General features: G+C 34.1%; 1 protein-coding gene across 1 annotated transcript; it reads right to left on the bottom strand.

Moving 5' to 3' along the window:
• Nucleotides 1-670: 670 nt before the first annotated feature.
• On the bottom strand, nt 671-6045 carry LOC120182934 (peptide chain release factor APG3, chloroplastic-like). The gene is given in 16 exon segments (XM_039187751.1): nt 671-917; nt 1704-1789; nt 2056-2101; nt 2661-2718; nt 2901-3033; nt 3149-3190; nt 3193-3220; nt 3471-3635; nt 3889-3954; nt 4283-4332; nt 4602-4653; nt 4992-5095; nt 5220-5277; nt 5390-5470; nt 5847-5903; nt 6015-6045. Coding segments are annotated over 16 exon segments (1038 nt in total). The 5' UTR covers nt 6021-6045; the 3' UTR covers nt 671-911.
• Nucleotides 6046-10960: the final 4915 nt, after the last annotated feature.

The raw sequence follows: 10960 nt of genomic DNA, 5'->3' as shown, positions 1-10960 counted from the left end.
CATTCAAATCGAGTATTTATCGAGCTTTGACTGATTCGATCTCAAGTAGCTCGCGATTTGTCTCATCTCATTTACAGCACTATCCCTATACGTGTCTGTCTCGTCTCATATACAACACTATCGCTAACTACACATATAGCATTTCGAAAGGGTGAAAGGGCATTAATAAGCAAGGTTTCAAATAGCGGCCGAATAGAGGTATCGCGACTGCGACGGTGTCCGAAACCGTTATCGCGGAAAATAACGATGTGAAGTGGTATCACACCAATAGCGGCGGATCGTGGCCGCAATTTGACAGATCGTTGTCAATCGCGGCAATAGCAGATCGCTATTTCTCTATTATTCCATTATTTAAAATTATTTTAAAAAATAGGTTTTTTATTAAAAAATAAGCTCATTCGGAAAAAATTCACGATCGCGATATCCGCAATGACCGCAATAGCATCTGTTATATCCGCAACCGTGATAAACGCAACGCGACCGAAAACATGACCACGAACGCTATTTAAAACCCTGTTAGTAAGTGCTAAGTAGTCATTGATAGTTCCCATAACTGTACTGCGTAATTTCATGTATAAACCAAAATTTGTCGAGTATAAAATAATTTACAAAATCAAATTTGAAGATTTTAATGCAGAATGGAGAAAAGGTTGCCTATGTATTTGAACAATTTTCAAAGCCACCCAAGCGTAAAGCATTGCCGTGATGAGGAGACTGGGAGTGCAAGCGACAGTGCTTTCTTGATTTGTTGACTCGGTGATTTCTTTTAACTTCTTCAATATTTACTCCATTCCTCGCCTGACATCACCAACACTCCCATTTTGCAAATCGCAGAACGTTACAGTTTACTCGGCAGTTGCAGTCACAGACTCGGCAAGCTCTTCCAGGAGCTCCTTCTGTTCCATAGATGCTCAAGCCAGCAAGACGCAAGAATTTGCATTACAATTCCGATCGTATTCCTGTATGGAATCCTATTCGATTTTTTCTAGTTCGATATAGATTAAAATCCATAATTGTGGGCACATATGTATGATGTTATCATAAAGTACGACACAACATTAAGTGATCAATTATATTATGTGTGTAAATATCAATTAAATTACAGAGGTATTAAAGTGTAAATATCATAAGACGTATTTATAATTTGATAAGGACAAAATTATAAATATTTAATAGATTGACCTAATATTCATTCTAAATAAGAGGTAATGATCCCCAAGAAACAAATCAACTTGTATTAGTTAGAGAATTTTTGCGGCAAAGAAAAAACTTATTTTCTCGGAAGATCACAACCAAAGAAAGATTCAAAATTTTCAACCTAAATTAATTCAGCTAGGCTTCCGCGACTAGAATTTTATTCTTGATGATTTGACATCAGTGGCGGATACACTAAGCCCTCATAGGGGCCAAGTGCATCCCATTATTTTGAAAAAGTGGTTAAATTTAGTTTAATGTGTTAAGGAAAAAATAAAAAATTACAATTTTTGCATATCCATTATTTTTAAGAAAATAAAATTAAAATTTTGGACCCCTATTCATAAATTTATGGATCCGCCACTGTTTGACATAATTAAATATTGATTAGTTTTCATATTTATTATGGTTTGGTTCTATCACAATATCGAGATAGATACATGTTCATGCAAAACATTGGGGGGGGGGAGAGGAGGTAATCAAAGCAGAAATAGAGGCATAAAAAGTACCTGAACTGCATTCTCAATATCACCTTCAAGAAAAGATGTAAGCTCAAAGTTCATCTTTAGCCGGTGGTCGGTAACCCTATTGTCCAGGTAAAAGGTAGCAACATGATCCTTGTCAGATTCCACAAGTGACTTCAGTCAGCCATAAGCCATTTGAGTTTCTAACAAAGGCAACATTAGCAACCAATAATTCCATAAACAAAAACATATGCGTATGGAAGACTCGAAGACAAACTCAGCATATCTAATCTATGGTTGTGTAAATTTAGTCCAAATATTCTTATATAGTTTTCATAAGAGGGAGAATATGTTATTTCATGTTAACTAAAAGCAACTTAGAAGAAGTTTGGGAACCTGTAATTGTAGGTTCTAATCTTTTCAGCACGAGCACCAGTACCAACCTGCATATCAAGACATATGCGACATAAACATAAGGCCATTTCAATCCAGTCCCAAATATTTGATATCAGGAAAAAGAACAATCACAGAAGAGGAAATCCCATTTAGAAGAAAGCAAATGCAAAAAGCCGGAATCAACATATTTTCTATGCCAGTCTGTCACAACTCCAATTCTCCAAATCTACCAACATTTGAAGAGAATATGAAACAACAAACAAGGAAATGGGAAAAACAATGGTCTTAAAATGATGTCACTACATCACGTAAGTGAGCATGATACATGGAAGACTTGCAAAACAATGGTCTTAAATCATTGTAATGCTTAGTTAATGGTATGTTAAGTTGTTAACTGCTACATAACTACTCAAAAGTTATTAATGACGATGATGATCGCCCAAGATTTACCATTCTACCATTGGACACGCCATAGATAGTTATTAATTTGTACTTAAACTGGAGGTATGGGAGTGGAATGGGGCCGCTTGAAGCTGGACATGAAATGTCATCGACATTAACCCCCATGAAATTGGCCCTCGTGTAACAAGAATGCCAATGATGTACCTGTGATTTCCGTTGATTCCGTATCAACTCTTTCTGTTCCCTTACTTTTATTTCATACCTGTTAGGATGAAATATATCATAAGGAAAGGACCAAAATGGAAGATAAAAACTAGTTTTGAGAAAATATGAAAGCAAGGATACGGATTACTTATCTTAGATAATAATTTATAATTACTGATTAAAATAAATAGCACTCTAAAACAACAAACGAAAGCAGTATATGATTAAATTATGCCTCACAGTTTAGCTCGTAGCAGCTGCAAGGCACGATTCTTGTTCTGAAGTTGGGTCCTTTCTTCGGTACAGAAGATGCGGATCCCAGTTGGTTTGTGGAAGAGATCCACTGCTGTCTCCACCTTGTTGACATTCTGGCCTGCAAAATAATTAAGCATAAAGAAATTTTCCAAAAAAATGGGGAAAAGGGAAATGAGACGAAGAACTACAGATTCACTTGATCATAGTTCGATCCATATTCTATGCATTTATACCTCCAGCACCACCAGATCTTGCAGTTGTGAGTTCAATATCTTTGGATCAATTTCCACCTCAACTTCATCAGCCTAAGCCAAAATTCATCTCAATAAAAAATGAGCTCAAATGAAAAAGAATAAAAAAGGAGATTCTGATCAGACATATTGAATGCAGCGGCAAAAAAAATCTAAGGTTCTGTTAAACAAAGGCTTGTAATACACATTCAAAAGGCTAAATTAAATGATATTAATTCCTAGGTTCAAAACTAAATTTAGATGACATCTTTAACACACAAGATGTCTCGAGTCAAATATGATTCAGGTCTGTAATGTAATCTACGTCGGGCATGATGGCTACAGTTTCTGTAGAAGTGTGAACACAGCCCTGCGTCTCTGTTTGAGGAACACTTTGAACCCTATGAACACCTGATTCATATTTCAATTTTCTGTAGACACGACTCCCTTTGACCTCTATCACGCAGGTTTTGAATCCTCCTTTTTCAGCCTTAAAAATACCAGAATTTGACAGTCATATCGAGAACAATAGCATGGATATTTTGCTGCTATTGAAAAACAGTAAGTATAAGCTAGAAATACTGGTACACTATTTTAACTAAAACTTTCTAGCAATAAGTACTAAAACTCATATTAACTATCAGCTGTAGTTGGTTGGATAGGATGAGTATCTAATGGCACCAACGTATTTTAGTAACATAGTAAAAAGAAGATACAATTACTATTACTACAGTAAGACATACCTCAGAGCATGAAATTAGGGTGGATTTCCAAGAGTTCCGCTCACTGTACTTCTGATACATTATGACCTGGATATTGATACAAGGGATATTGAAGGTCCGTTAAGATATGTTTAAAAAAGCAAGGTTAGCTGATCTCTGGTCAAGACATTGCAAAAAAAAAATATAGATAAAAAAAATCAAAACGTGTCATTCGCCTGGTTCCATAAGCCGGTGACGCTGAATATAAGTAGAAGCAGAAATTAAATGCTTTCCTGTTTCAACCCCAGAACTTTTTAAAAATATTTCCTTCAGTGTGACAAAGATAATAGCTGCTTTTGGATCACCATAAAATATTCAAAGATAAAATATGTTTCCAAACCATAAATCTGAAAGGATAAAATAAACATGTACCTACAAGATCACCGGCCCATATTCCAGCCTCATCACCACCAGTACCAGCCCTCACTGGAATAAAGACAAGCATAGTTCATTGAAGTGGGAATGTGAAGGAAAATTTCATTAGATAATGCATCTACAACTATCATCTATATCACACTGAAATGCTTAAAGTAGATAGAAATATGAGACCAAGAGGAATGAATTTCTGACATGGACTACTGTTCAAAATGCAGCACATTGCTGCGTATATCAAAGTACAGCCTGAATCCTGTCCGACCTAGAAATTCAGTCACATAATTGCCTTCCAACAAGATAAAGAAAGATGATATAATTACCTTCAAGCATTACATTTCTTGCATCAAGAGGATCACTAGGAAGCAGCAGCACCTGCTGACATACAAGCAATAAAATAGTTTGAGAGTCCAAAAGCAAAAATAGCATAATCAGCAATAATAAGACATATTCCACTGTAAGGCTCAACATTGGTTAATGCTCATCAATGAACAATGTTATATAAAATGTGCAATTAGCAAAATCTCATTCCAAACTATTGGAACCCAACAATGTAACTATTTTGTAATGCAAAGAAAAGTGATCAAAACTTCTATCATGCACTTGACTAAGTAGGCAATAGACACAAAGTTATTCAGTCGGAGAGTGGCTCCTAGATATGGAAAAATATTTATGGAGGTAGTGAGATATGACTTAAGGTAGTGGTTAAAAACCTTAAGCTTCTCCTCAAGCTCTTTCATTTGACCAGATAAAGAGATGATTTCAGATGCTATCATCTCAGCCATATCTTCATCTGTGCCATCCTCTTCTGATAAAGCTGAAAAAAGAATAATTGCAAAAGTAAGAAAAAGGATTGACTAGCTTTTATCTTATAGAAAAAACTTCCTCAAAAAAATATCTTATAGCAAGAACATTTTAAAAAAGATGATCGTCAAAGTTACCTTTGGTCTCCTCTAACTGCTGCTCACAATCCTTAAATCTTCTGAATGCTGATACAACCTATCCATTGAGAAATTAGAACACAAATTCCATGTCAATGGAAACTCTAATTAGCAATGAAAGAGATTAAGTGCAGTAGCCAGCTTAGAGAAAGTAAGATGAAATCCAGTACCTCGTCAAGCTCTGCTACAGATTGAGCCAATTTTTGGTACTCAGTGGGATTTGAAACAATATCTGGATCAGCAAGCCTAACCTGCAGTGTCATTGTTTAGAGAAACAGAAACTTAAATAAACAATTGAATTGAGGGACTATAAATGACATAGAGAACAATACTTTCAAGATTAATGTAGATAAACCTTGGATAGATAGTTTTACTCCCAAATTCATTCATTTAGACAATCATACCACGTTTAAAAATATTATAAACAGCTGATACCGGAAACGAAAAATTGGCTAAAGTGTAAGTGACAGCTAAAGATTATCTTGAACGAAAGTTGCGAACTTTGATTCCAAAAACAAAATAATCATCAGGTCGATCAATTTGACTAACACACAACTTAAACACTCTAAGTGTTCAAATAATCGAAACTTATTTAACAAGAAAATATAGAGAAATTAAAAACTCTACCGATAATTCTTTCCAAGTCTTCTCCGCAGATTCCAGCTTCGTTATCAGGTACGGCTCCTGCAAAAAAAAATATCAAGAAGAGAAAAACGAAACCAGCAAAAGCTTATGTTGAGCGAAATCTCAGCTCCTTTCCTCAAATTAAAACGAAGAATTTTTTGTCAAACGCACCGCCATACTAACGATCCTGAAAGCTGTGTCGTAACGTTTTTAAACGAAAAATTTAAATTAAAAATAAGGGTAAAGTATAGTAATGGTCACTGAACTTTTCTAAAACTTTTATTTAGGTCCCCTAACTTTTAAAACATGCAATACAGTCCCCCAATATTTAGTGTGTTTATAATATGATCACCGACGTTACACTACTATTAGTACGTTTGCAATATGGTCACTAAACTTTTCAGGCGCTTGCATTTAGGTCCCCCAACTTTTAAAACTTACAACACAGTCTTAAATTTTATTTTAAACCCCAAATTCATTTTCGATCTTGAATTTCCTTTTTTGATTCTCTCTTCTCATTTCCAACGTAAGTTTTCAATCGGGAATGCATGGGAAATTCTAATCTAACTTTGAATTATGTGGAGGTGTTGACTTGAATAAGGGTCAATTGAGATAAGACTCGACCAAGGGACTATCGAGACCATTAACGATTCAAGGTGTAATGTTAGATACATGTTATCTCAGGTGAAGCATAGATGTTTGATGAAATGATTGTGAGAAAAAAATGGGGTTAGAAATGCAGAGTTGACAAATACTACTAAGATGAACTAAGTATCATTGTTGAAAGTCACCAACAAAGTTAGAATTATTTTGTATAAATGACATATAATAATTTCTTCGTTTAATCCTTGTGGTTAAAGATTTTCCAATAGATGATCAAATATAATGAAATCCCAAACAGGTCATTCAACTCTCAGTCTCTTTCGCTCACATACACTATCGTTTGGTTTTTATTCTTCAATTTTCCGCTATGTAAATTGTAAAACCAAGCAGTGCTCTATCTTTCAGCTTTTTATTTACAAAGAAAAAATGGAGGAAGAATTGTTGGAACACAACACCGATTGCGTTTATTTCTTAGCCTCTCCCCTCTCTTGCAAGAAGGTATTTATTTTCTCTTTTGGGCTATCTGGAAGTAAGCTTTTCCTCTTTCGCACTTTCCCATTTTCAGCTCGCATTGTGTGTTTTTTGTTGAAATTTTTATGTTTCTGGAATTGCATGTCAATAATTTGGATATTCAGTGTTTGTTTTGAACCAAAACCATCTATTTTTTTTTCTTTCTTCTTAATCAAAACTTTTGTACTCCTTATGAAAGATATTCAGTCCATCCGAATAGAAGTGAAATAGGGTCCTAGGCTAAATTTTTTGATCTTCTTGTTTGGTTTTTATTTAAATGAGGGAATTGGTTGTGAGTATCGACATAGTGAAATCGCCAGACTCAATCTGAGATACTACTAGTACTAGTTTACTGGGAATTGTATGGATCCGACTTGTGATTTTCGGTGTCCTGGAGCTCGTATTCTTTTTAATAAGTTCATGTTGATTATGGGACTGATATATCATTAACGAATTGAACTTTTTTCATGTTTTAGAACTTTTACAGTTGAATTATATTGAATTATAGATTTAGAAGACAATTCTACATGCACGCAACTTGAAAGACATCATGACAGGTTAGTATATTTGAAGCAGCTACTTGACCCTGTCATGATACCTTTCGAGTTACGAAAGAGACTGAGAGGTGAATACGCTGTTTGGGATTTCATTATATTTGATCATATGTTGGAAAGTCTTTAACCACAAGGATTAAACGAATAAATTATTATATGCCATTTATACAAAATAATTCCAGCTTTGTTGGTGACTTTCAACAAGGATACTTAGTTCATCTTAGTAGTATTTGTCAACTCTGTATTTCTAACAAAACTTAGTTACGCTGGAAATTAGAAGAAAGAAGCAAAAAAGGAAATTCGAGATCGAAAAGTTTAGAATGAAATTGAGGACTATGTTTCAAGTTTTAAAAGTTAGGGGACCTAAATGTAAGCGTCTAAAAAATTTAGTGACCATATTACAAACGTACTAACTGCAATGTAACGTTGGGGACCATAATGCAAAAAGACTAAATGTTGGGGGAATATATTGTAAGTTTTAAAAGTTAGGGGATCCAAATGAAAACTTTAGAAAAGTTCAATGACCATTACTATACTTTACCCTAAAAATAATTATGACTTAATTTGAAATTTTGGGGTTTTCGATGAATTTGATATTTAATCGAATTTGAAGTTGCTATCGACATTTGAGTTAAAACGGCGAATCCCAAAAATATCGTTTAAAATAATTTTAAGAAAAATTATTTTAAAGACAAAAATTGGTATGTGTTACCAAAAATTTATTTTTAAGAGTTCGGGGGTCGATTACGCGTGGGGAAGGGTGAATGCCCCACAATGCCCAAAATTGACACCTAGTCATTTATACGTTGTCATAACAGTAGAATCTGCAAATTCGAGTCTAAAATTAAAATACAATCCTTTTTATCGTACAATGATTAATTATTTTGAATCACAAAATTGCACGGAAAATATATCATATTTATTTCAAGTTCACTTTTAGTTCAAATGTCTTCGAATCGTATTTTCTTTATAGGGACGTACTTTTCACGCTCATTCTACGACGAGCGTTCTTGAAGATATTCGAGCGAGTGACATTTAACAAATTATTAAATAAATAATAATTTAACAAAATTTTAAAAAAATGTACATAAATATACTACGTAAAACATATAAATACATATGCACGTAGATATGCACATATAAATATTTAACATGGCAACATGCATAGCAATATTTACAACAAAAATATGAGCATGCTAAGTTAAGGGTTAATATACTATAAACAAATAATATAGGGATCAAAATGCATGAATACAAAAATACAGGGAGCTAATCAAACAATAATCTAAAATTTTAAGCATAAAATAGTGATCAGGTTGCATATAAACAAAAATCTGAGGAATTGAAAACATAAATAGAACGTTTTTCAGCAATATTGGAAACAATGGACTAAAATATAAACATAGCATAATTTAAGAACCACACACATGAATTAATCATTTCCTTTAATGGCTAAAATGAAAATTTACAAAACCTGCGAGGATCAAAATGGATATTTGCCAACGCACAAAAATACGAGGATCGTCCCGCTCAAAATGACACCATTTTATACAATCTATATAAGACCCTTTTCCTTCCTTTTTTTATCATTCTTTTTCTTTTCCTCTCTCTCTCAGATCTGGTGAGCCTCAAGAGAGTGACTCTGCCACCGACCACTGTTCGTCGTTGTACTCTGGTGGTATTTCTAGATCCGATTACACCGGTGAATTCGTCTCGAGGCACTGAGCATAGATCTTGACTTTGTTTTCCCGAAAAACATCTCAAGCTCCACAAATATGTCGAAAATCTTTCGAATTTCAATCTCTCTGATCTCCTTATCTGGTCATCAGATCGCCTTGATTTTGGAGTATGTTATTCCCCTCTCTCTAGTGCTCCTCCTAACCATCCCGATATATGATCGGACCCTCCAAATGCCGACGAGGAACTCCGACCGAAGGTAAGCCCCATTTTCCTTTTTTTTCTTTTTTGATTGTTTTCTTCTGATTTTTTTCAAATCATCCTCTGATTTTTTTTTATTTTATGCTCAAATGGCTCATTCTCCTTTTTTTTTCATTTCTTCTCTGGTTCCTCCATGCCAAATTTCCTTCTTTTTTTTATGGTGTTCTGGATGTGTTTTGGTGGAGAAATGGTAAGTTCAATAATGGTTCCAGGATTTTCTGGGTATGGCTCCCGAATTTTCTGAGATTGGTCGGGATTTGGTGTATTTTTTATTTGATTTTGATTTGATTTGTTGATGGTTGAACAGGGGTGACTCGACTGAGGTGGCGTTGATGATGTTAGTGGCGACAACAGGTTTGGAACAATGACGGTGATGAGACAGTGCTGGCAGAATGGCAACAGGCGACGGCGACGACAACATGTAACACCCCGACCCGTACCTAACCTAGATACGAATCTAAGGTGTCACATTAACTTTTTAACTCTTTGAAAATTTTGACTAAATTTTGACTTTTATTGGAAAAATGAAAACACATTTACAAAACATATCAGAGCATCTACAATTTAAAACATAATTAGTACATGCCAATAACATTTCAAATCAAAACTTATACAATTCAAATTTCTCTCTGATCTAATAATTCTCACCAGTATATTGTTCTGCCCTTGCTTATTCAACTTACTCCTTGAAGCTCGCAGATCTTACGTGTGAAAACAATCATACGCTAAGTGTATGACTTAGTGATGCATAATGAGTATAATAAAATCATAAAAATTTATTTACAAATTTCATAAAAAACATTTCTCAAAGAATTCAAGTTACTTTTCATAACAAAAAAAAATGTATACTTTAAATAAATGTTCAATTTATAACACTTTATTTTTAATAGCCCAGTGCATACTACTGAGAACGCTAGGTATTTGAGTACATTGAGGTTGTGCACTAATGTTATCACCACAACTCACATAATTTGCACCGAAGTGCCACATATTTGTCCCGAATGACCACATAGGTTTGTCCCGAAGGACCACATAAGTTTGTCTCGAATGGCCACATAGTTTTGTCCCGAAGGACCACATAAAACCCTCAACTCTTAGCATGCCAACTATACCTCTAATTCTCATACATATACCTTGGGCTTTACCTTTACCATTATTTTTTATTTCACTATTTAAAGTGTATCTTATTCTCATAAAGTAAATTCACATATGGTTCACTTTCACGTATATCACCTTTGCTGAACACATAGAATATTTTCATTTAGAACATTTTCACATAGCATCTTCACGTAAAAACCTTTACATGGTATATTACATAGTATTATATTTAAATCCATATATCATTTTATTTCAAATTTCATAAACAAAATATATTAAATATTAGAAAAGATTATGTTATACTTCAAATCATTTACATTAACAAATTTTTAGGATTTGGCTCTTCACAAACCAAATTATTCACAATTTATTTATCAAAGTATGATAAAAGTGTTTCATGGTTAAATTCAAAAC

Source organism: Hibiscus syriacus, unplaced genomic scaffold (genome assembly GCF_006381635.1).
Source record: "Hibiscus syriacus cultivar Baekdansim isolate YM2019G1 unplaced genomic scaffold, ASM638163v2 tig00112738_pilon, whole genome shotgun sequence".
Lineage (NCBI taxonomy): Eukaryota > Viridiplantae > Streptophyta > Magnoliopsida > Malvales > Malvaceae > Hibiscus > Hibiscus syriacus.
The sequence above is the reverse complement of the archived record's forward strand: the minus strand, read 5'-3'. Positions and strand labels throughout refer to the sequence as shown.